Consider the following 27,646-nt stretch of genomic DNA (forward strand, 5'->3'; position numbering starts at 1 on the left):
TAATTTGAGTAGTACAACCTTTGATACATCCTTTCTTGATATTTATGAGTGCACATATGTTGTCTTCATCAAAACACATAACATTTGGAGAAGCTCGCAATCACATTCTCCCCCTTTTTGATGATGACAACCAATAAGCTTTAAAAGATTTTTTGCTTGACAAGTCCTTATGCTCCCCCTATGTTGATGACTCCTCTTTTAACAAAGTTTTTATCATAACTTGAATGAGTCTTGAGACAAATTTTTCTATCCATGAGGCTGCATAATTTGGACTAAAAAGCAACAAAACACAAGATTCTTCTCCCCCTTTGTTATTATCAAAAAGGATGGGGAAAAGTAGTAATGAAGAACAAAAAATATATATGAAGCAATATAGTAAGAAAGGAGAATTAACAACACATATAACATAATAATAATAATTCTATTGTGTTTAAGAACCATAACCATAACATAATACTACTAATTATGTCTAAAAGAACAACTTAAAGTCATAAACATAACATAATAATAATTAGTCTAAATACCACAAAACATACTAAGAAATATAAATAGGACAAAAGACACACAAAAGAACTAATCACTAGCATTCATCTCTTCATTTCCAACATCCTCTTCTTCTTCTTCTTCCGGAATTCTCAAGTTGTTGTTGAAGTTGATCAAAGCGACGATTAAACTCATTCCGGGTTTTTTGATGTTCATGAATGTTACGGATTTCCATTTGGAGAAGTTTCTTGTAAAGGAATTCCATGGTAAAGCCACCTTCGGGTATGTCGGAAGGTGCTTGTGCATTCTCATCATCATTATGTTTGTAAAGACCATCATTATCTTTGAAAATTCCCATATTTCTCAAACAATTGTCACTTGAAATTAAGCTTGTCTTCCCCATTTTCTTTGTGGATTCCTTGCCTAATGGAATTCTAAAGGCTTCAAAAATTTTGGAAATTGGGCGAGCATATGGTAGCCCACTTGTCAAAGAAAAACAGTATTCCATATGGCGGAGAATCACATAGGCCCAATTTACCGGCATAGCATTTTTCATGGCACATAGAAGCATCATATCAACTTCTCCTACTTTAGTATAATTGTTGCCTTTTGGAACAAGCACATAAGCAAGAAAGTAATGAAGCATTCGGTCACTTACCGACAAATTCTTGCTAGAGACAAACACTTTGGATGGACCGGATTGAATGTGTTTGGCATAAAACTCCTCTCTAGAAATACGACTTATTCCAAAATAAAATTCCATCATTTCATAGTTAAGAGCTCCTAGTTCTTCCGGAACATAACGGCGCATAATTCGTACACCTTCATAAGGAACACCCAAACATCTACCAAATTCTTCTATGGTCATAACAATGTCAACATTTTTAACCTTAGAATGTAATGTAAGAGTATCATCTATCCTAAGGTGAGCATAAAAGATTCTAACCAAATCCGGATAGTAAGGGCCAGCATCAGAAACAAACTTATCCATATTTTGAAAAGCTAGCATTTCAGGGAAATTGAAGCTAGTGTTAGGGAATGAAGCAAGATTACCAAATTTAGGTGTGATGATGGATCTTTGTTTGAAGTTGAAGAATGCTTTGCGTTGCCGTACCGGAGGGAGTTCTTGCTCAGAGTCAGTGTCGGAGTTGACAACCATGGGAGCTTTTCCTCTTGATCTCTTGGGAGGTGCCATGGAAGAGTTTTGGTGAGGTGAAATTTGTGAGTGAGGGAGTATTTGTCGTTTTGGTGTTAGGGTTCACAAAATAAGCACTTTTTGGAATGACTTATTTTGTGAAAAGGAGAGAAAATAAGGTTTTATAATAGTTGGGATAAGTGGGTTTTAATGGAGATAGGATTGGGAGATGGAGAGATTTAAGTGGGCAATGAAGATAGTGTTGAATACCTTGTATCTTACCAAAGAGAGTAGTTGAAGAATGGAAGAGAAAGTGAATGCTAGTTTGACCCAAAAGAATAATATAATATGAAAACAATAACAATTATATAAGAAAGAAAAAAAATACGTACAACACTTTTTCTGTGATGGGTTACGGAAATCGATTTCCTATGTGGAGGAATCGATTTCCAGCTTCGCAAACAGCATTCCAGAAACAAATAAAAGAGTTTTTCGCTTAGGGAAATCGATTTCCTATGAGGGTAAATCGATTTCCATGATTTTTTTTTTGCCCAAAAATATTGAAACAGCAGCTTTGTAACTTTGAAAATATTATAGAAACACTTATGGAATAATATATAACATTAAAATAACATGTTTAGGCAATATGTGAGTATAATTTAAAATAAAGAAACACAATATAAAATGTAAAGAAATATGATTTCACTGATAAAAATTGTGAAGATGATTATGAAGAAATTAAAGTAAACTAAAGAATGATAGCATGTACCTTAAATAATGAAACTTTATATCATATGATTCAAACATCATTCTCATCTAAAATTCCGAGTTCTCTCCGAATTTTGTAAAATGGTTCTTTTGCAAGCGGTTTGGTAAAGATATCCGCAAGTTGGTTATGAGTATCCACAAATGTTACTTCGACATCTCCTTGAAGAACATGGTCTCGGAGAAAATGATGTCGAATGTCTATGTGTTTGGTTCTTGAGTGCATGACCGGATTTTTTGTGATATTAATTGCACCTGTGTTGTCGCATCGAAGAGGAATGCATCCGAGATCAAGTCCGTAGTCACGAAGTTGTTGCTTAAGCCAAAGAATTTGTGCACAACAACTACCGGCTGCTATGTATTCCGCTTCGGCCGTGCTAAGAGCAACACATGCTTGCTTTTTACAAGCCCATGATACTAATGCATTTACAAGAATAAGACAAGTGCCACTTGTGCTTTTACGATCAGTTTTACATCCTGCATAATCCGCGTCAGAATAACCAATTAAATTGCAAACACTACCTTTAGGATACCATAGGCCAACGTTGGTTGTTCCTTTGAGATACTTCATGATCCTTTTAACCGCCATAAGATGTGATTCCTTTGGATTTGCTTGAAAGCGAGCACAAAGACAAACACTAAACATTATGTCAGGACGGCATGCCGTCAAATACAATAAAGAACCAATCATACCTCGATACTTGGTAATATCAATTGGAGTACCGGATTCATCTTGATCAACATATGTACCGGAGCCCATTGGAGTATTCATTGCTTTACAATTGTCCATATCAAACTTCTTCAATAGTTCTTTACAATATTTGGATTGATTGATAAAGATTCCATCTTTGAGTTGCTTAATTTGTAGTCCAAGAAAGTAGTTCATCTTTCCCATCATAGACATCTCGAATTCTCCTTGCATCATCAATGAGAATTCCTCACACATTTCTTTGTTAGTCGATCCAAAAATGATATCATCAACATAGACTTGAACCAATAAAGTGTTACTTTTGATTTTCTTAATGAACAAAGTTTTATCAACCTTACCCTTTTCGAAACCCTTTTCACACAAAAAATTGCTAAGTCTATCATACCATGCTCTAGGTGCTTGCTTTAAGCCATAAAGAGCCTTTCTCAACTTAAAGACATGTGAAGGATTCTTGAAGTCTTCAAATCCCGGGGGTTGTTTGACGTAGACTTCTTCATTGATGTAGCCATTCAAGAATGCGCTCTTGACGTCCATTTGATAAAGCTGAAAATTTAATGAACATGCATAAGCAAGTAAGAGACGAATTGCTTCTAACCTTGCAACCGGAGCAAATGTTTCTTCAAAGTCGATGCCTTCTTCTTGATTGTAACCTTGGGCCACCAATCTTGCTTTGTTTCGAACAATTATACCATTCTCATCAAGTTTGTTCTTAAACACCCATCGGGTACCTATGATGTGTTTATTACTTGGTCTAGGGACAAGTTCCCAAACTTGATTTCTCTCGAATTGATTTAATTCTTCTTGCATCGCATTTATCCATTGATCATCTCCTAAGGCTTCATCAACTTTGGAAGGTTCAATTTGAGAAACAAAAGCCATGTGTAAGCAAGCATCTTTGAGATTTAATCTTGTTGCAACTCCTTGGCTAATATCACCAATAACTTTATCAATAGGATGATCTCTATGAGTTCTCCATTCTTTTGGTAGATCATTGGTGTTTGATTCTTGTTGTACATCCTCTTGTTGAACACTTTCTTGTTGAACTTCCGATGCCTTCACAATTGTATCATTTGAAAGTTCTTCCGAGGGTAAATCTAAAGGATCATCATCATCACAAACAAATATTTCCTCCTTGGAGGTGTTAGTCTCATCAAAAGATACATGCATGGATTCTTCAATAGTTAAAGTTCTTTTATTATAAATTCTATATGCTTTACTAGAAAGAGAATAACCAAGAAATATACCTTCGTCGGATTTCTCATCAAACTTACCAAGATTGTCTTTGTCATATTTGAGAACAAAGCACTTGCATCCAAAAATGTGAAAGTGAGCAATGTTTGGCTTTCTTCCTTTGAAGAGTTCATATGGAGTCTTCTTTAAGATAGGTCTAATGATTACTCGATTTCCAACATAACATGCCGTACTAACCGCATCCGCCCAAAAGTATTTAGGAAGATTTGCATCACTAAGCATTGTTCTTGCAAGTTCTACTAGAAACCTATTTTTCCTTTCAACTACTCCATTTTGTTGTGGAGTTCTTGGTGCTGAAAAATTATGAGAGATACCATGTTCTTCACAAAATTCTTCAAATGATGCATTTTGAAATTCTCCACCATGATCACTTCTTATGGATACAATCTTTAATGACTTCTCATTTTGGATTTGTTTTGCATACTTCTTAAAGGCTTTAAAAGCATCACTTTTCTGCACAAGAAACAAAGTCCAAGAATATCTAGAATAATCATCAACAATAACTAAAGCGTATACATTACCTCCGAAGCTTCTTGTCCTTGATGGACCAAATAGATCCATATGCAACAATTGAAGTGGTCTTGTTGTAGTCACCACATTCTTTGGTTTGAAAGATGATTTGGTTTGCTTTCCCTTTTGACATGCATCACATAATTTATCTTTGACAAACTTTATCTTAGGTAGGCCAATAACAAGATCATGTTTGGTTAATTTATTTAAATGATCCATATGAATATGGGCTGCTCTTTTATGCCATAACCATGATTCATTATTGTTTACCAAAAGACATTTTACTTTCAAAGATAAATCATTTAAAGAAATCATAAAAATGTTATTAATTCTTGTACCTTTGAGTTTTACCTCATTGGTGACTTCATCGATGATCAAGCATTCCTCTTTGGTGAATTTGATCTTGAAGCCTTTGTCACAAAGTTGGCTAATGCTTAGAAGATTATGCTTTAGTCCTTCAACATAAAGAACATCTTCAATGGATGTGAAAGGTGGTGCACCAACTTTTCCTTTGCCAAGGATTCTTCCCTTATTGTTGTCTCCATAAGTGACAAAGCCCTTGGCCTTTAACCTTAGATCTGAAAATTGGTTTAGGTCACCCGTCATATGCTTTGAACAACCACTATCTAGATACCATAGGTTTGAGGTGGTCTTCAAGCATGCCTACAAAACAAATTAAGTTTTGTTAGGTACCCAAATGGCTTTGGGTCCATCATAGTTAGTTCCTTTCTTCACCCATACATAATGTCCACTAGGAACACTAAAGTTTCTTACATAACAAGCATTGGGTGTGTGACCAATAATACCACAATAAAAACAAGTAGGTTCAAAGTTACTTCTATATCTAGGAGGATAAGATTTCTTCTTAACAAAGTTCTTCCTTTTAGGATAATGTTGAACTACTTTAGGCTTGTTCACTTTCTCTTGAATTGGTTGGTCACTAGCCTTGATAAATATAGTTTTATTGGAACTTGGTTGATCAAATTTTGAAAAGCCAAGTCCACTTTTATCATTTGAGTATCTTTGTGTTCTAAGAACATTTTCCAATCCAATTTGTCCCTTTTCATATCTTTCTAGAACTCTTTTTAATTGAACAATTTGGAAGGAAAGTGATTCACAATTCTTGCATGCAACATTCTCTTCTTGAACACTAATCATTTTTTCTTTGTCATCTTTATGTTCTTCTTCAATTATCTTAACCTTCTCTTCTAAAGATGATATTATCTTCTTTTGAGATGAGATAGTTTTATAGAGAATTTTACACTCATTTAACAATTCATTTATTGCACCTTGTGCACCATTATTAAAAAGAGAATCATCGTAACTAACCTCGCCTTCTTCATCATCGGAGTGGTGTGATGCCATCAATGCTAGATTTGCACTTTCGTCACTATCGGAGTCCGATGAAGAACTTACTTCATTATCTTCCCATGCTATGTAGGCCCTTTTCTTTTTGAATTCCTTCTTGCCTTTGAATCCATTCTTCTTAGAAAGTTTTGGATACTCCGGCTTTATGTGTCCTTGTTTCCCACATTCATAGCATGTTACTTCTTGTGATGAAGTGGATGCTTCTTTATCCTTATGCTTTGAGAATTTCTTCCTTTTGACAAAGTTAGCATTATCAATATTATTTTTATTACCAAAAAATTTGCCTAACCTTTTTACAAGAAGCATGAAGTTTTCATCTTCATCCGATGTATCTTTCATTTTGCTTTCCTTTGAATCTACCTTTAATGCAATGCCTTTGGATTTCTTCTCTAAGTTCTCATGCTTTTCCAATCTTCCAAGTTCCGTCTCATATTCTTGAAGTTTTCCAAATAGTGTTGCGGAAGTAAATTTTGATAAATTTTTCTTTTCGGATATCGCCGTCACTTTTTGTTGCCACTCCCTTGTCAAAGATCTGAGTACTTTAAGATTAAGTTCTTCGGTAGTAAGAGTCTTACCAAGTGCCTTCAAGTGATTTGTCAAATGTACGAATCGTTTTTGCAAATCTAGAATAGTTTCTCCGGGCTTCATTCTAAACAGTTCGTACTCTTGGCTTAAAGTATTCAATCTTGATCTTTTAACTTCAGTGGTACCTTCATGAGTTTCTACAAGAGTATCCCATATTTCCTTTGATGTTGTACATGCCGATACTCGGAAAAATTCATCCATACTAAGAGCACCTTGAAGGAGATTGACCGCCTTTTTGTCAGCAAGAACCCTCTTTCTATCGTTATCATCCCATGACGCTTTAGGTTTATCCGATCCAACACCGTTAACGACAGTTACAGGAACATGAGGACCTTGTAGGACAGCCTCCCATACTTCTTCTCCTTGTGCTTCTAGATGAGCCTTCATTCGGATTTTCCAAAAGTCAAAGTATTCACCACAAAACAATGGAGGCTTGTTGTTAGAACCACCATCTCTGAAAACCGGATTTTGATTTGCGGAAGCCATTCTGGATCTTTAGGAACAAGTTACCTATAACTTGCTCTGATGCCAAATGTAAGTATCAGATATGCCTAAGAGGGGGGGGTGAATTAGGTACTTTATAACTTTTTCGGTTTTATGGTGTAAAGTGATTATTTTTCTGGTTTATGGTAATGTTACTAAAAGAAGTAAAGTGCAGAAAAATAAATGACACAAGGATATATCCTGGTTCCCCTCACAAACCGAGAGTACTCCAGTCCCCTTACGCAGTAAGAGATTTCAATATAGTTGGTATCTTGTACAAGCCTAACCAAACACCAAGAACAAACCTCTTGGACCAAGAACAATCCTCTTGGATTTTTCACTAAGACCACTTATGAGAACAATCCTCTCAAAGTGTCTAACTTGTTTCCAACAATCCTGGATAACAAGAATACAACAAGTATTTTGATTTTGTATAAGAGTTTGAATAGAAGAACAATGTATCAATCACTTGATTGATCTTCTCTACCAATCATGCAATTTATAAGAATAACAAGTGCTCAAATGTTGATGGATATGATATGAATTTTCTGTTTATGATTTATGAGACAATGCAGAAAATTCTTTTGAAAGTTTGGTAATCACAACACTTGAATTAAAATTTTATGATATAGAATGATGTTAAATTGCAACAGGAAGAGGTAATTTGAATTCTGAAAATATAGGATATATATAGTGTCTTAACACCCCTAGGAATAAGTATGATACAATGAAAAGGTGCAAAGTTTGATGATATAGAAAAGGTTCACGTTCAAATTGTAAACATACTGGTTTTTAATTCTGGAACGATGGAAATCGATTTACCATTATGGGAAATCTATTTCCCTGAAACGTTGTGCCTTAAAATTCAAAAACTGATACTGGAAATCGATTTACCACCACAGGAAATCGATTTCCACAAGCAAAAAACAAATTTCCAGAAACTGATTTGGCTGGGCACGCATAGGAAATCGATTTCCACTTATAGGAAAGCGATTTCCAGACTAAAAAAGTTAGAAAAACAGAATTTTCAATAAGCCAAAATGCACATGATTTGAGGATGATTTTGAGCACTAAATTTATTCTTATAAGAACATGTTTGTACCTATTTGAAAGATGAACTTCATAAAGTCTTCAAGTGATCTTGTATGTTGACAATTTTCTTTGACTTTAATAATTTGAGTAGTACAACCTTTGATACATTCTTTCTTGATATTTATGAGTGCACATATGTTGTCTTCATCAAAACACATAACATTTGGAGAAGCTCGCAATCACACCGATAACAGGCTTCGGATGAAAATGAAAGCTTATGACATCCGATAACAGGCTTCAGATGAAAGAAAGATTATGACATCCGATAACAGGCTTTGGATGGCAACGAAAGGTCATGACATCCGATAACAGGCTTTGGATGGCAATGAAGATTATGACATCCGATAACAGGCTTCGAATGGCAATGAAGAATTATGACATCCGATAACAGGCTTTGGATGGCAATGAAGGTTTATGACATCCGATAACAGGCTTCGAATGACAATGAAGATTATGACATCCGATAACAGGCTTTGGATGGCAATGAAAGATTATAAATCCAATGACTAGCTTTGGATGAAAGGACAAACAACTTTTTGGTAGATGCCAAGCAAGTTGGGCTTTGATCTCAAGGTAAAGCGTTGATAATAATGGGACTATGAAAGAATGCAAATGAGTATGAATTTTGTTTAGATGCATGATTTTGAATTTTCTATGCATGATATGTGAATGGTCCATGTAATGCAATTGTATACGACAACTGAGCTAGACTCTTTTGTGAGAGAAGATTGGAACTCCGATTCCTCAACACAAGAACATTGCCCACTCTGTTATGTCACACTGATGATCCTGTTGAGAAGGACTGATAAACCGCTTGGGGATCACTTGAAGGAAATGCCCCTGATTGATTGATTGTTAATTGATCCTTGCTTCAGTTCTTGAATGCTAGTAACTCTTGCCCCAACATAAGTCTTGAACAACAGGATCTTGAAGTAACTTGCCCCTGATAGGATCACTGATCAAGTTTCTCGATTGTTTGAACTTCCTAAAAGATGAGTGCTTACTTGCAAATAGAATGTTCGTTCAAAAATGGAAATTTTAATGCGACACTCAAAGCATATTTTGAAATCAAATCATTGTAGGAATGATATTATTGATGTATAGAAAAATGAATCAAAAGGTCCAAACAAAATTGTCTAGACATTCAAGGTGATGGATAAAGCAAAGGGTATGTTAAAACAAACAAATTGCAAAGATCTTTAGGAGTCAGGTTAACGCAACCTTGTTGTAGCATGCTTTCAAAATAAACCTAGCTTCAATTAGGTCTTTTGATGGTTGTAACGTGGCTTGGTTCACGGTTTTAGAAACAAAGGATATAGGCTCAAAGTATATTTGTACCCACCCCATTCTTCGCGATGAACTTCAATCCTATGCTCAGTTAATTCAAACTATGCATTCAGGTTCCAAAAGGCTTTTGGATTGCACCTATTCATATGATGATGGTTTAAAGACCAATGGAATCTTTGAGATGGCAGTCACTTCTTCCTTTTGATAGTCACAACGTTTTATTGTTGTTTAAGGACTTTATTGACTTCTCTTTTTTGCTTTATATCCCTAACTTTTGCCTGAACTGTTTCTTTTTAGGATTACAGTCAGCGGGATGCCCCACTTTTGCCTAAGTCTCCTTTGTAGGTTTTGACTTAGCGGGCTCTCTTTATTGAATTTTTTGTTATTGGAAAGATAGTGACTGCCTTGATAATGATTAATGATGACCTTCTTGGTCACTTTTGACTTGAACCCTTATTAAAAGGTGTACTTGATGATTTTCTCGAAATCGAATGCATATCCAAATTAACTTAGAACTACCTTGCCCCAGGTTAAAATTGCGGGTTTTTTCGTTTAAAAAAAAAAGAAACTCCAACTTCTAGGCTCAAAGGGGTTGACTAGGGATTAACTTCCTTATTTCTCCAGTGTTTGGGATTGAAACAATGCCTGTACATCATCAGCAAAGTTCTATTTGAAAGCATACAATTCAACAACTTGGGTATTTTGTTGTCATCATCCTCCCTCCAATCTTTGCATAAAACACAAGTTTGATGAAGAAAGTGGACAAGAGATATTTTTTTTGTTTTTTGTTTTTTAGAAAGATAAACACAGTGGATGTAAATGAATTGATTCAAATATGTAATGCTCGTTTCATTAAAATTAACATTCAAGAACAAACAAAATTCAAATGCGGTACACAAGATAAAACAAGGAAATTGCAAACAGAAGGAAACAAGGCCTAGTGACCAATCAGTGACGAGGATGATCCATCATGACTGATATATTGGCTCTTCAATTGGATAACTTCTACTCTTAGCAAATCTTGGCATCGTTGAAGTTCTTCCATAGTCTTCAGATTCATGCCTCTAGTTCAATGTGTTGAGGAATCAACATGACGGTAGACAGACCACTTGAGGGTGAAGACAGACGAAATGAGTCTTTTGTTGACAACTTGAATGTATGAATGCAGATGCATGATTTTTTTTTATTTTTTACATGCATGAATGATGCAATGTCATATGATATGGAATACAACACGATGCTATACAAAGATTGAATGATAAATGTAAATGGATAACAGAACCTACTGAGGAAAGCTTCTTATAATAAGACAGTTCTATGTTCTTTACCCAAGAATCCCCTCACAAGGTTAGCTCTAGAGTTTTTGGATATAACATAACCTCTACAGATGAAACGGGTTCTAAAGGTCCTTGGAGTTAGCGACGAAATCAGATTTCGGTCATGCGATGGGTGAACCATCTTATGACAAATCTCATGACTAAGTCTCCTCCAAGTGGGGTTCTCGTATTAGCCATTCAAGGTGTTCACCTTGGGGACTATCACTACACAACCACCTCCTAACTTATGTTTTTATCTTGTTTTTCAAAGCTCGGGTTGAGAGCTTCACTCAAGTATCATTCCCATATCCACAAATGAATAAATACAGAAATAAAATAAAAGCGATAAAGCAAGAGTAAAGAAACATAAATAGCACAAGACTAAACATAAAGAACATAATAATAAGCATAAAGGGCACCAGAATGAACAAACAAAAGCAAACACTCAAACATAAAACAAACTAAACTAGGGTTGACTCTCTTAGGATAATCCCCAGCAGAGTCGCCACTTTCAGTAGCGGTAAAAATGTGACTCGAGCGTTTTCGCGCGCTCAAAATATCAACAGAGTCGCCACCGAACTTTATTTATTCCTGTAGCGGTAAAAATGTGACTCGAGCGTTTTCGCGCGCTCGAAATATCAACAGAGTCGCCACCGAACTTTATTTATTCCAGGAAGGAAAGGGAAAATATCGATAAAACCCACAAAAGAAAAGAAAAGGATAAGATGGTCATCGCAACCAAATTAGGGTTCGGGAGTCGGTTAAGCAAGGGGAAGGTGTTAGCACCCCTCACCTCCATCGTACTCGATGGGACCCATTTAGTCAGTTTCGTGTTTGAGTGTTAGTATAATGTTTGCGTTATTTAGCTTATTAATCGAGAAAAGATGAAGGATATGTTTTTTAGGGTTTTTATTATTATGAAGAAAAAGAAAATATTTTTTATTATTATGCTCGCCAAGACGTTCGTATCTTGTGCCTACGTATTCCCTAGTGCAATGGGAAAGTCAGAGCAATCGTAGTTCGGGCAAAGAACCACGAAAGGTTTGTTGGTTGATTTTAGCGAGAGGTACTCGATCGCTTTCAAATGGAAATACTACGCGCACATGGATATGAGATCACTACAAGAATGGATGACTAAATTAAGAGTAAGACGAGATTTTGGCTATCATCGCATTCAAGTGGAAGATATTCGATCTTCACATGTGGAAGTATGTTCGTATTGAAAATTGGATAAGTGTCTCGTTTATGAGAAGAGTTTTAAAAGCTATAAGGCAAAAAGGGTTGAATGAAATTGAAGTGTGTTTTGTTTACGGACATTTAGCAAAGGATTAAGCATAGGTGTTCACCCAGCGCGTCTTTACCAAGGTATTCAACAGGAGCGAGCCCCATTGTCACTTGTTGTCCTAGTTAATTAAAGTATTTTGGTTCAAAAAGATCAAGGTATTCAAGAGATGTGCACTTCTTGTCACAGGATCTTTCGATTTGATTAATGTGTTTTGATTCAAAGGATCAAGGTATTCAAGAGGTGTTCATCCCTTGTCACTTAATCACTTTGATTTGGTTAATGTATTTTGATTCAAAAGATCAAGGTATTCAAGAGGTGTGCACTTCTTGTCACAGGATCTTTCGGTTTGATTAATGGGTTTTAGTTCAAAAGATCAAGGTATTCAAGAGGTGTTCACCCCTTGTCACTTGTTCATTTTGAATTGATTAATATATTTTGATTCAAAAGATCAAGGTATTCAAGAGGTGTTCACTTCTTGTCACTTAACCTCTTGATTTAATTAAAGTGTTTTAGTTCAAAGGATCAAGGTATTCAAGAGGTGTTCACTTCTTGTCACTTGATCACTTTGATTTGATTAATGTATTTTAGTTCCAAAAGATCAAGGTATTCAAGAGGTGTTCACCCCTTGTCACTTAACCTCTTGGTTTGATTAAAGTGTTTTAGTTCAAAGGATCAAGGTATTCAAGAGGTGTTCACTTCTTGTCACTTGATCGCTTTGATTAAGAAAAGTTTTAAGAAAAAGTTTTGATCCAAAAGAATCGAGGTATTCAAGAGGTGTACACTTCTTGTCACTCGATCTTTCGGTATGGTTTGAAGAAAAAGATAAGAGATTTTTGTAAAGAAGAAAACTCGACGTTGGATCGAAAAATTATTGAATGAAAACTTATTTTTTGGGGTTTTTAGATGTTAAGAAAAATAAATAAAAAATTAAACTTAAGACATATTTTTTTGTATTTTTATATATTATCAAATTAAAAGGAAGTTAAGAAGTAAGCAACAAATAGCAAAAAGGCTAAAAAAATATTAAACAGGAATGAGCAAATAAAGGAAAATGCTGAGCCCAAAAGGTAAAAGCCCGAGATAAAATTATATGGAAACAGTCCACATGGGTAAAATCGCTGGAAATTGGGTGTACAGGGTAAGTAAAACGTTGGGCTCTTGGTGGAGTAAGAGGCCCACAACTAAGATTGACAAAAACCCTAAAACAAAAGTTGGAGTGTACAGCCTCCCACCAATTTTCACGTGAAATACTCTCCTGTTAATTCTTGCTTTCACGATTCCTAATCTCAAATACTCCCTCATCTACTCAAATCGACCAAACGAAACAAAAACAACCTCTCGATCAAACAACAACAATAACAATGGCGTAAAAACACAATAACCTCAAAATCATTCTCTCCCGAAATTGCTCTCTCGCGGTGAACAAAATACAGCAGCGACAACACCGATTAGCTCTCCACCTCGGTCTCGATTTCTCACTCTCAATCTCTATTCGTTATGTTCAATTTGGTTCGGCCATGGATGAAACCTCTAAAGCTCTCTCAAATCGTTATACTCAGTCTCTCAATATTCAGACTCAACAAAACAACAAAAACATTCACACATAAGTCAACAATAGTGAACCTTACCAAACATTCACACATAAATCAACAATACATTTTCATAGTAATAAGCTAAGCACCCAGAGGAAAAGAACAAAAACAGAAGCGTATCAAGGTTACCGGATATTCTCTCCAGAACTTACTGAGGTATGTCTTTTTGATTTTCCTATGATCTCCCTTGCTTCCTCTCCGCGGTTCTGAAATTGGTCTTATGACATTTGAAAACGTGAGGCTCGTGAATGAAGGAGAAGTTCGGTTTGTTGCAGATGTGAAGTTGTGGTGCGTGCGTAAGTTGAGGTCTGAATGTGCAGAGAGTGTATGTTGAGGTTTATGTTAATGCCTGAATGTATGAGTGAATTTGTGATTTGATGGTGTACTGTATTCTGAAGTTTGTGAGGGTCTGGTTGAAGATGGTTTGTGAAGAAGATTTTGTGTGGCTGTGTGGTTTGTGGAAGTGCAGATTAAGGTGTATTATGGAAGGGTCTCATTTGGTGTTTGGAGGAAGCAATTCTCTGGTGGGTTTTGGACAGAGCTTCTTTGCCCTTTTCTCCCCCCTTCTTCCTGTGTGAATGAGTTTATTTTATAGATGGAATTGATGGGTTTTGGGGGGAAATTGGGATCAATTTTGAACACTTTTTGCTAACTGTCTCAATGCTTTTTGAATGCAGATTTGTGAATGGTTATTGTGGTGAAATTTTTGGCTTTTCTTGTTTGTTTTTGTGCAGCAAGTTGCAGAATTTGGACTGATGTATTTGTTTTGAGATAGCAGGAAAGATGATGGTGAAACATGGCAAGTGAAGACAAATTTTTTTGTACTATATTTTTGTTTGACTTGTACTAAAATTGATAAAAAAAAAAAGAAAAATAAAAATAAATGGGCTTTGATGAATAGGCCTACACTAAAATAAATTGACTCTTTTTTATTTGTATAACAATAACTAAAATAAATAATAAAAATACTACTATTCCTAATAAATGAACAAAAAATTAAAATTAAAATAAATTTAACTAAAAATTAAAACACAATTTTTTTCATTTAAAATATAATAATAATAAAAACAAACAATTATTTATTGTCTAAGAATAAAAATGAAACTTGGATAAATAAGCAACTATGTGGATGTAAAAGCTATTTTTGTTGACTTTAATAAAAGTCTAATTTTTTCTAAAATATGCAACTTTGCGATGATATAATGCAAATGAAATACGAATGAAATAATAACAAATGAATGAAATATGTGGGTTAAAAATTGGGGTGCGACACCTTGAACTCGTAAAACAAGTCTAAAGCTTTCCATCTAGCTCCAAACTCCGACACAAAAAAGGATGTAACGATAGCTTCATCCCTTGCCTCCAACTTCCCCTTACCACCATTAGCGATATCCCACCTAGGTGACGACTTCCTACTGTGGTCCACCTTCCTCCAGATACCAACTCCATTAGGACCTTCAGCGGCCATACTCTAAACTCACTTGTTCAAAGCGAAGCGCGGAAGAAAAAAAAACTCAGAAAACTAGAGAGGGGGCAGAGAACTTAGGACTTTCTCTCTCATCATTAGACCTTTTGAATTTTCATACTTAATATAAATGATAATCATTGCACATAGTTTTTTTATATGTTTATTTAATTTCATTTTTTCTAATTCATTAATGTAAATTTTTAACTATTAATTAATGTAAATTCATAATCATGAGTTAATTTTTTATCTATTAATTAATATAATTTTTTATATTAATTAATAATATATAATATATTAATTTCTTTATTTGTTAATAAATTTATTTATCTATCAAAAATTTCAATTAATTTATTAATTATAAAATATCGTTCATCAAATTTTAAATTATAAAATAATTCATCAAACATCACTATTATTTTATCAAATTAAACTAAATTATATAAATGTATGGCATCCGTCATAATAGAAGTAAATGGAATATAATGGAATCTAAGCTTAGCCAACTAGATGACTACAACTTCTATCTTTTCTTTGTCTATTCTTTTTTGTTTCCTTCTTCTCTAAGTAGATACATCTAATCTTTACCTTCAATTTTAACAATTTAAAAAAATATATAGTTTTCAGCTTTTTTCGATATTTTTTAATTTTAAAAATTAGGTCAAATAAGAGAACTCATTCATATAGAGAGTATATGTATTTAGAATACAATTTGCCTCTTTTAGTATAAAATATAGCAAGAGTCAATTTCAGAGATCTTGAATAACCGACACGTATGTATTTAAATAATTAATATTGCAGAGCAAATAAAATTCTCAAGAAATATGTGTCAAAGGCAGAACCACACATTCTTCTTTAATTTTATTTTTTAATATTTGATGTAATGTATCATATTCTTCACATGTGAACGAACAAGTTGTTCATCGTCGTTATACATAACAATGATAGTGAAAAGAAAATGTATTATGTACATATTTGTTTTAGATTTGTGTGGTATTTTATTAATCATGTATAAAAGTATGAAATAATTCAATTGAATAAATAGTTAATTTAATTTATAGTTAAAATTATTATTGATTTAAATAAAGTTATTTTAAATAGTTGAATTTATTATAATTTTATGTGTGAATTAAATTTATTATTTATTTATCTAAATTAGTCATATTTTATAATTAATTAACTTGGTATTGTGGGTGTAAAAAAATACTAATGTACGATGTTAATATTAAAAATAATTAAATATGTTTGTGGTCTTCTTAAATATATTAAATCTTGAAAGTTTAATCTTTTGAAATATTTCTTTTAAATAGTGATTCTTTTAAAAAAATATTTATATTTTTTGATTTATTCTGTAATTTAGCGACAAATTTTACAATTTAGCGACAATTTTAACAATTTATTACTTAGCCATTGAAGTAACAATAATTTTAACGACAATTGTAGTATTAGTAACAAAAATATAGATGAAATTTTTTATAAAAACCTTTCTTTAAAAGAGATATTTTTAGGGACTAAAAAAGATATTGAAAATATTTAGGAGGATCTTAGACATATTTAATTATAATAAAAATGTTTAATATTTAAAAAAATCAATTTTCAACATTTATAATTAAGGAAAATAAAACAATTAAAAAAACACAATTATACTCATTGAAAGAAATAAGTTTAAAAAATAAACACCTTAATTAGTAATTATTGAACAACAATTAAATTTTTAACAATCATTATTGTTATAAAAAATTCTTAATTATAAATTAAAAAAGATAAATTAACTACGACGATAATTATAAAGAGAAAGTTTTGCCCTTATTATAAAAAATCTTTAAATAATAATTTTTTTTGTTATTTTCTTACATTTTAAAACATTCACTTGTAAGTATAAGAAAGTAAGATCGGGTAAAACAGATAGCATCTGGATAGCAGTTTGTTGGAATATTTAGATTCTTTAAAATGGTATTATTTTCAGGAAGAGAGATTGAAATGTTTTAGACATTATTTATAACATCAAAGCGATGGTGTGGAAATAACCGTATATAAAATATATTACTAATTTCAAATGTAACTTCTATGAATTTAACAAAAATTCTTTATTTTATTTAACTTAGAATCTTAGATGTATTTAGTCAGTAATTTCTCTTGTCAAGTGGCTACCTCACTTTTTTTGTAATTGGGTTTAAGAAGCATTAGTCTCTTATTAATATATCTCACTTAAAGAAAACATTCAATATTTGCATAAATATATAAATTGTAACTATAAACTAAGTAATATGTATTTTAATTTTAGTATATTGTTGTTGGTCACAATTTCTTGATAGGTTATATAATGTTTTCAAATATTTTAGAGTTAATATTGTGTGGGTGAGAAAATTCGAATAATATGTGTTATTTGAGTTAAATGAATATAAATTATTGAATTAAAGCTCAATTTTTAATATTAATATTTATTTATATTTATATATTAATATAATAATTTTTTAACATTTATAAATTAACAACTTTAAAATAAAAAGTTAATATTGTGTATCTTTTGAAAATTTTATTTTTTAATATAAATAATGCATTTATTTTAGAATTTTTTGAGAATTATTGATTATTTAATAAATTATTATTCTCATTGAAAACAAATGTCAATTTGAGTCATACTCAATAAATACTAGTAAAAATTCATAACAAAGAGTGTAAAATTCGGAAAAAAAAAATATGTATGCGCATATATGATTTCTCGCTAAATAAAAAAGGTATGTGTGTAGATAAAAAATTTAGTGTTCAATTTGCCTCATAATCACATAATATATATAATTATATATTAAAATCAAAATTATTATATAAAATTATATATATCTATTAATTTTACAAAAATATTACCATTTAAAAAAAAGTATTTATGTATAAATATTAACAACTCGTTTATCTTAATCCATAAATATAAATATGATATTAATTTATGTATCTAAATAAATATTGTTGATAACAATTTTGAACTTTGTACCATCCGTTTAGATAAATTCAACATAATTAATATCTATCAATGAACTATCACATTCACATATATCACTATTAAATTATTAAATATTTAAATATTAATATTTTTTATTTTATAATTCAAAATAAAATTAATTTTTTTAACACTATTAAAATTCTAAAATAATATAATAATTTTTTTAATTTATTTTTATTAAAAACATCGATAACTTGTGCGAATACTATCAATTATACCCTATGAGTGCGAGTCTCTATCAATTGATATCTCTATCATTGAATAGTTTTATTTAAATGTTAAAATGGAATAAAACAAAAATGTCTTATCTCAACTATTATTACTAAGAACTTGATTGTCCCTTACTTAAAAAAGTTTTGCTAGGATCTAAATACCATGTGGAAACTACGGTCAGTTAGACCCACTTGTTTATTTTTTCTTAAACCAGTAATTAGATATTTTCATACTGTTATACCATGTGGAAATATATAATATGAAAATTAAATTATTATTGAAAAACAATTTAAATAAACCATTGTTTTTTGAAGTGCATGCATGTCGCAACTTATATATTACTCCTTAACATTTAGAATATGATTCGTTGGTCAAAGTCATGATATCAACTCCTTCGCTTCTAGTTTAATTTATATATCATCAATTTATTGGCCAAGTCTACCTCATCATCGTCACTTATCATGATGATTGTGACGATGGTTTATCATCATAAAAATCATGACGATATGTGACGACGAGGCGGTAGACTTGACAAAGGAACAAGTTAAGAACATGCATCATATCCTAACTTGGGCCAAGATTAGACCCTTTAGGCCTAAATCATTTCTTAGCATCATTTAACCCATTTCAGTCAAAGAAGCACTAGCTAATCCTCAGTGGCCAAAGCAATGGAAACTGGGTACAATGCATTACTTACTAACAAAACTGGGTACAATGCATGTTTAAGGGTTTATCATGTTGTCTTATCCCAAGTATATATTAATTTCAAAAATTTATTTAAGTTTGAAAATATTTTTAATTATGTTTTATAAAAACTATTTTTAAGATATTTTTTTTAAAATTTATTTCGATTATATTTTACTCTAATAATATATATTTATGTTATAGATTATCAAATTTTATTTTTAAATAATAAAATAAATTAAAAAACTGTTGATATTTTTAAAATGTTTTTATAATTTTTTAAAAATGAAAAATATTTATTTTGTAAAATTAAAACAAATAGACTCTAAGTGGTCCCAATTTTTTTAAAATAATTAAAAATTATATTTATCTTTTTAAGACTAAAATCTCTTCATTTTTCTAGACTAAAATAGGTCATTATTCAACTTATATATAAGTCTCCACAAGGACAAAGTTATATTCATTCCTCTTCTTTCTCATAGTCCATCATTTGTGAAATTAATTCTAACAATGGTGTCACTTCTACTTCTTCTTCCTCTATGCCTAATTCTTCCTCTCCTATTCTTCTTCCACAAACATAAAACCACTAAAAAATTTCTACCTGGTCCTAAAGGCCTTCCCATAATAGGAAATCTTCACCAACTAGACATTTCTAATATTTGTCTTCAACTTGCACAATTTTCAAAAATATATGGTCCTATATTTTCTCTCAAACTTGGTTCAAGACAAGCTATTGTTGTTTCTTCATCTGAAATAGCCAAAGAAGTATTAAAAAAACATGACCATTTATTTTCTGATAGACCTCAATTATATGGTCAACAAAAACTATCTTATAATGGCTCAGAAATTATCTTTTCACAATACAATGATTTTTGGAGAGAAATAAGAAAAATTTGTGTTGTCCACATTTTTAGTTCCATACGTGTAGCATATTATTCTTCTATAAGAAACTTTGAGGTGAAGAAAATGATTAAAAAAATTTCAGAACATGCTAATTCTTCAAGTGTTACAAATATGAGTGAGGTGTTGATAGCACTTTCAAGTACTATAATATGTAGAATTGCTTTTGGAAAAAGCTATGAGGAAGAAGGACATGAGAGAAGTAGGTTTCATGGAATGTTGCATGAATTTCAAGCTTTGTTAATGGAAATCTTCCTTGCTGATTATATTCCGTTTACGGGTTGGATTGATAAATTGAGAGGATTGCATGGTCGAGTTGATAGAAATTTCAAGGAGTTTGATGAGTTTTATCAAGAGATTATTGATGAACATTTGGATCCTAATAGAGAACATTCAGATGAAGAGGTTATTGTTGATGTTTTGTTGCAGTTGAAGAAAAAACGTTCGTTTTCTTTTGATATCACCTATGATATCATCAAAGGAGTCCTCATGGTATGATTTTTTAATTCATTTTTCGTTTTTAATTAATTTTGTGTTGATTTCTTGTGTGATATTTTAATAAACTCTATATTGCAATGTTTTGAAATCGAACCGATTTACAAATCATTAAGAATATTGAATCACCGATTCGTTAGTCAAACTATTAAATTACTGATTGAATTGCGATTAAACTGGATTAAACATGATAACTCGATTAAATAAACATATCTCAATAATTAAATTACATAATTATTAAGCCGGCCGAATCGAATGAGTCAATCTCTAAAAAATATCATGACATTTTCAAATTTTCAAAATTTCATAATTTTATATATTTATTCTTAAAATTCAATGTCTAAATATAGTAATAACCTACAGTAAATAAAACACTATAGATTAAGGGGTGGACAGGATCATAGGGTAGCTAAGTTTCACTAAAAATTAAGATATTCCATTGGGACCACAACATGTGGATATGTCTGAAAAAAGACAAGTTGCATCAATAAATGTTTAAGATATATTTCTGTCAATGCTAAAAAAGATTAATGTTTTTATTTAATATCTTCTTTTTTTTTTTTTTTTCAAAAAGTAAAATTTTAATATATAAAATAGCATATTCTAATTAATTATACGTGAGTTCTTATTGTCATTTTATCTAATAATAAAATGAACGGGTCCAATAAAAAATATAATTGTCCTCTTCATATAATATTATTTACTTAATCTATTTCTTTTTAAATGTTGGTTACATAAATATATTAAAAATAAACTTTTTTTCTTACAAAGCCACTAAATTTGGTTAGTTTTGATAAAAACCAATTTGCATACATTAAAATTAATATTTACTTTTTTTAAATACAAATTAAATGAAAATGACTAATTAATTGTTTTTATTATTGTTAAATTAATTATATATTTAAGTTCAATTATTAATTTTTATTACATGAAAAAATATATATTTATTGAAAAAATTATAACTTTTATGGTGGCTGTGAAGCAAGGCAGAGAAACTCATTCTCTATTGAGTGCGAGGGTGTGTGGTCAATTGTTATCCCAACTAGATTTGACTGCGGGGCGAAGAAGGTACAGGGAGGCGAGGACATGACTAGTAATGTTTAAATCCGTCCTGTTCGCCCCATTACCATGTCAAGTCATAATGTTAGATAAAAGCAAATTCATTAACATTATGATTTAATTTACATGTTATCTCGATAAGTTAAAGATGTTCCGTTTTGAAATGTTGCACATATAATAAATTAAGCTAATGTTGTTAGTGATTTTAATCATAAATAACTTTTTTTTGCATAGGATATGCTTGTAGCTGCAACAGATACTACATCAGCCACATCAGTTTGGGCTATGGCTGCCCTAGTAAAAAATCCAAGAGTAATGAGAAAAGTACAAGAAGAAATTAGAAATGTGGGAGCTAAAAAAGATTTTTTAGACGAAGATGACATTCAAAATTTTTCTTATTTAAAGGCAGTGATTAAAGAAACACTAAGAATGCATCTACCAGCCCCACTGCTTGTGCAAAGAGAAGCACGTGAAAAATGCACTATAAGTGGATATGATATTCCAGCCAAGACAATATTGTATGTGAATGCTTGGGCTATTCAGAGAGACTCTAATGTTTGGGAAAATCCAGAAGAATTTTATCCTGAGAGATTCTTAAATAGTTCTATAAACTTTATTGGACAAGATTTTGAACTAATACCCTTTGGAGCTGGTCGTAGAATTTGCCCAGGTTTGCCTATGGCAGTTGCCTCATTGGAACTTATCCTTGCTAATCTTCTCTATTCATTTGATTGGGAAATGCCACAGGATTTAAAAAAGGAAGATATTGATATGGAAATGTTGCCAGGGATCACTCAACATAAGAAGAATCCTCTTTGCCTTGTTGCCAAAATCCTTATGTAGATGCATCTCTTTATAGTAATTTTGTTGGTTATCGTTTAATATGTTATGTTTATTGGACTTTTCGTGTTATGTTGTTATCTTCAAATTTAAATAAAAACATTATATACTTTTTATGCTTCAACCAATTTATATTTTGGAGCATTATTGCACAAAATCTACAAGTCTATGATTTTACCAAATTGTATAAAAGTAGGTGTGTCGATGGAGTTGGTTGTTGTTGATTTCTGTCTCTCTCATGTTTATGATAGTGTAAAAAAGGTTATGTGTGTTAATTTAAATTTTTTAGCATAATAGTGTTATAATTCGATTTTTATGATTGAATTTTGTGTGGGTTATGTGTCATAAAATTGTGTTTATGTCCATTTGGATAGTTACCTCATTGTTGTGTTTTGAAGGATTAAACATAAGCTTAAAATCCATGAAATTGATGATGACAATATATGATTTTGTTGATGCCAATTTGTGATATATTGAGTTTTTTGTTTTAATTATGTTAAAATTATTGTATGTCGAATTCTAAGTGTTTGGCTTTTTAAAGAATTGAAATCGGAGCTCCATAAGTGCTCCAATGAGGGAAAATTGCAAAATAACGTTTTTGGGTTTTGGGCACTGCTACGAGTCGTAGCAGTCTCCTGGATTTTGTACCGCAAAATCATTTTGAGCGTAACTTGAGTTTAATGACTCTGTTTGATATGTGGTTCAAATTGTTGGGTAGCTGACGCCAAATACTATGTTATTATGATTATTGAGGTTTTGTATGAACATGAAAAATATGAAAAATATGTGTACTTGTGATGTGTTTTAGGACATGATTATTTAATAGTTTTATAATCATGGCTTGATGGATATTATGTGAATTATTATAATGAGAAAAATAATAATTGAGTGATTGTATGATTATTAAATGATGAATTATGATTATATATGTGGGTTGTGAATGTTGTGATTATAATTATGTGCGGTGAAAGTAATTATAATTGTTGTGTTGAGGTGTGTAGTTCAAAAGTGGGGACTACTGCTAATACTATTTTGCATGATGTTTATGGTTAGATGGGGAACCATAAACATGTTGTTATTGTGCACAATATTGAAGGTGAGAGATGAAGGAGTGAAAAACACTTAGAAAGGGGGGATCGAATAAGTGTAGCTTCTCAAAATGAAAGATAAAAACAATGAACACAATTATTTTTATCCCGGTTCGTTGTTAACGAAACTACTCCAGTCCACCCCGGACAAGGTGATTTACCTCAACTGCGGATTTAATCCACTAATCCAACTGATTACAATGGTTTTCCACTTAGATACCCTCTAAGTCTTCTAGAGTCTACATATCACAACTTGATCACTCTAGAAAATCCTTTTACAATCAATGTAAAATAAATGTTTACAAGAGTTTAACTTGCTTCTAAAAAGCTGTAATTACAAAGTGATATTTCTCTTAAGATTCTAGTTCTTAACACTCACTAAATATTACAAATATTTGTGAGGTTGAAGATGAAGTTCTTTTTGCTTTTTAGTTTGATAGCGTTTCTGTATAATTCCGCAAGTGTGTTGTATGTTGCTTCTGAATGGAACTTCTATATATAGGCGCTTGAGAGGAAATGACCGTTGGGAGCATTTAATGCTTTGCGTGAATAGTACAATGCTGCATTTAATGTTTCACACTTTTGTCAACTACCTCGAGCCATGCTTTTGCTCCTTTTACTAACTTTGCCTTTTGTAGCTTCTAACGTTCCTTTTGTCAGTCAGAGATTTGGCGTTATAGCCTTTTGTACTTTCTTTCTTCTCGACTCAAAATGTGATGAATAGACGTTTGAATTTCAGAGTCTTCAGCTTTGGTGCAGATGCAACTTCTGTCTTCTGACTTGAAGTGCTTTGAGCGTGATACCATCAGAGCTTAATAGCTTCTACTTCTGACTGCCATCTTCTGATGCTTTCCAATTCATATTCTGATTTTGCAGGACCATCTTCTGATGTCTTTCCAGACCATGTTCTGATGAAGTCATCCAGAACTTATGGGTCAGTGCTTCTAAACGTTGATTTGTGCATACTCTTTTATACTTTTCCTGAAATGGAAAATGTAAAGGATTAGAGTACCATATTCTCTTATACAAATTCATACATAATGTTATCATCAAAACTAAGAATATTGATAAGAACATTTCTTGTTCTAACAATCTCCCCCTTTTTGATGATGATAAAACACACAGAATTGATATGAATTTGTATCCAGAATATCAGATGAAAAAGACAATACACAGATATAGCATTAAGCATATAATTAGAGTGTGTGAATATGTCTCCCCTGAGATTAACAATCTCCCCCTGAAATTAGTACTAGAAGAATTTATAAATAAAAGACTTCCCTGAGTATTTTTCCATTTCAGCTGAGACTTTCACGTTGAACTTGAACTTCAGAACATTCAGAGCTTCTCTTTAGAGCTTCCATTGGACAACTTCAGAGCTTTTAATTTCTCTTTGTGATCACTTGTATCAGAGCTCTATATCTTCAGTCTTCTATGTATCTAAGCTATCAGATCTTGAGACTTCTTGTATCAGAGCTTTAGGTTTAACAAACCAATGCTTGCTTCTGATCTTGAAGCTTCAGAGCACTAAGCTTGCTGCAATTCTTTAAGAGCTTTTCTTTAGAATTGCTTTTCCCCATGTATTTGCTTCTCATATGAGCTTGTCCAGAATATCACATTCCTGCAAAAACTATCAAAGACAGAAACTTGCAATATATTGTTAGGAATGTTGAGACTTAAGCCCAGCAACTGATATAATAAATCAATTCAATTATCACGTTTCTCCCCCTTTTTTTCATAACATCAAAAAGTATAAAATATTCAGATGAAAGACACAATAAAATTAAGAGAAAAAAAACTTTCATTGATTTAATCAGAAGAAGAGAATACAAAGAAGATGCAGCAAGCAGATGCAAAGAACAAAGAAAAACAACTAAGACACAAGACAGACTACGACTGACTAAACTTAGAAGCTAAGGCGGCCAGAAGGTTCTTAATCTCAGCAGTGTCGTTAGCTTGCTTCTTGGAAGTTTCTTCTTGGTTCTTCATCCAAGTTCTGATTTCCTCATTTGTTCCATCTTGCTTGTCCAGACGACTAGCCAAGGTAACCTGATTTTGTTGGAGTTCCTTCAAAGTGTTCAGCAGAACAGAGGTAGAAGGACCAGCAGAAGACGCATCAAGGCTATTATCCAGAACAGGATGAGCAACATCAGCTTCAACCATTTGAGCATCTTCTTGATTTTCCTCAACAGGAATTTCTTCAGCAGATTGTTCTTTAAAGACAGGAATCATAGGTTCTAGAGGATACTCAACTTCTGGATACACCAAATCAGGATGAGCTTCCAGAGGATTCTCTCTAAACCAGTTGAACAACTGAAAATCTCCAGTCAGAACCTTGTAAGGATGTGGCTTCCAAACAACCAGAGCCAAAGGATTTTCTTCTTCTAACTCATTGTCATACCCCAAAATTTTCCCACCATATTTCAAAGTTATTTTGTTTCAAACAATCTCCTCAGGTTCATATGATCATCAGATGCTCAAGGCTACACAAGAATTGGGCATGCTCACACTGCTTTTAAGCAATAGATCCTCAATTAGGGTTTGGCTTCTTTTCAAGGAAATAAGGTTTCTGACACCTCAAGTGGACTTCATGGCTTCCTATATGCTTCAAAGAAATCCCATATCAAGTTTCAACCTCTGATTCATAAGATTGCTTATTCAGAAGCTCAAAAGATCAACACTTGATCAGTTTAACCTAAAAGTCGACTATGGTCAACCTAGAGTCAAAACTCCTGATTTTTGGCCAGCTTCAACACTTTGAGGTGATATTCATCATTTGATCAAGGGTTGATCATGATTCATCAGGAAAAGATCCAAAAATCATCAAAAGATAAAGTTTCTAAGTTAGGGTTTCTAGAAGAAAGTCAACCAAACTTTGACCGGCCATAAGTCTCTCATAATTTATCAGAAATTGTCCAAACAAATCCTAAAATCAAGGAAATTTGATTCTCTACAACTTTGATGTTGGGCCCAAGACCAAGAAATGTACCATTTGAAAAATATGAGCTAAGACATTATAGGTCCTTCGAAAAGTCAACAAAAAGGCACTTTTTCTCAAAGAGTGGTACATGAACATGGAAGACTCAATTGAGATGAAACCAAAAGGACCACTTAAAGGACATATTGAGCTTTCTAAAAAGTTATAGAACACCCCCATATGATCAAAATTGAGGAAGATATGAAGTGTACAAGTTGGTCAAAATTCAAGAAATGCACAAAGACCTAAATTGATCAATTGTGGCTTTTTGGACTAGTGGCCCCAAGTATTGGATTCCAAACATGAATATGACTTAAATAAAGGCCCATAATGACATTCATTTATTTTTATAAAATTTATTTATTTTTATTTGGATTTTATCCATTTAAATCCTAAATAAATCAAATAAAATATGAAAATGTTTGAATTAATTCATGGATATTTATTTTAATCATATAAGAGGCCCATAAATCATTTTTTTATTTATTTTATGGTTTTATTTCTTTTATTTTTTGAATTTATCTGTTTAAATTCAAAATAAGTCAAATATAATCATAAGATATTATATGATTAATTCTCCCAATATTTGATCAATCCAAATCAATCCACAAGGCCAAGATAACGTTAGAAAAAGAGCTGAAAATATATTTGAATCAAGAATGGAAAGTATTGGTGCAAATTTGCAAATCAAATTTTCTCATAATGCATATGGATTCTTTCCAAAAACCTTGACCTAATTCTCTTGCAATATATATACAACACATTCAGATCAAGAGCAAGAAAAAGACGAAATCCTGCCTAAAAAAAACCCTAACTAAACTTCAAAAACTCAAGAACAAGTGAAGTTCGATTTTAGAATTGCAGCCGTTTTCAAGTGCTATTAAAGATCAAACGAGCTTCCTTAACGTATCAAGAAGCAATCATGTCCATTGCCAAGCCTTGAAGCATCGTGAGTACTTCCGTTGGTCTCCACGGTTTGTTCTCTTTTTCCAAATTCGTATTTCTATAGTTCTTGCGTTTTTGATGATTTCTAACCATGCATTCAAGTTCATATGATTGTTTAGAG

At 32.1% G+C, this 27,646-nt stretch overlaps 1 protein-coding gene across 1 annotated transcript; it reads left to right on the forward strand.

Moving 5' to 3' along the window:
• Positions 1-19,676: 19,676 nt before the first annotated feature.
• LOC131601458 (cytochrome P450 83B1-like) lies at positions 19,677-22,639 on the forward strand. The gene is made up of 2 exons (XM_058873275.1): positions 19,677-20,613; positions 21,910-22,639. Exons 1-2 carry the CDS (start codon positions 19,732-19,734, stop codon positions 22,516-22,518), a joined length of 1,491 nt encoding a protein of 496 aa, XP_058729258.1. The 5' UTR covers positions 19,677-19,731; the 3' UTR covers positions 22,519-22,639.
• The last annotated feature ends 5,007 nt before the right edge of the window (positions 22,640-27,646 follow it).

This window comes from Vicia villosa, linkage group LG5 (genome assembly GCF_029867415.1).
Source record: "Vicia villosa cultivar HV-30 ecotype Madison, WI linkage group LG5, Vvil1.0, whole genome shotgun sequence".
Lineage (NCBI taxonomy): Eukaryota > Viridiplantae > Streptophyta > Magnoliopsida > Fabales > Fabaceae > Vicia > Vicia villosa.

Coding starts and splice junctions, on each gene's coding strand:
- LOC131601458 (XM_058873275.1), top strand. CDS start 19,732: ATGGTGTCACTTCTACTTCTTCTTCCTCTATGCCTAATTCTTCCTCTC. Junction 20,614..21,909: donor TCATCAAAGGAGTCCTCATG/GTATGATTTTTT, acceptor TTTTTTGCATAG/GATATGCTTGTAGCTGCAAC.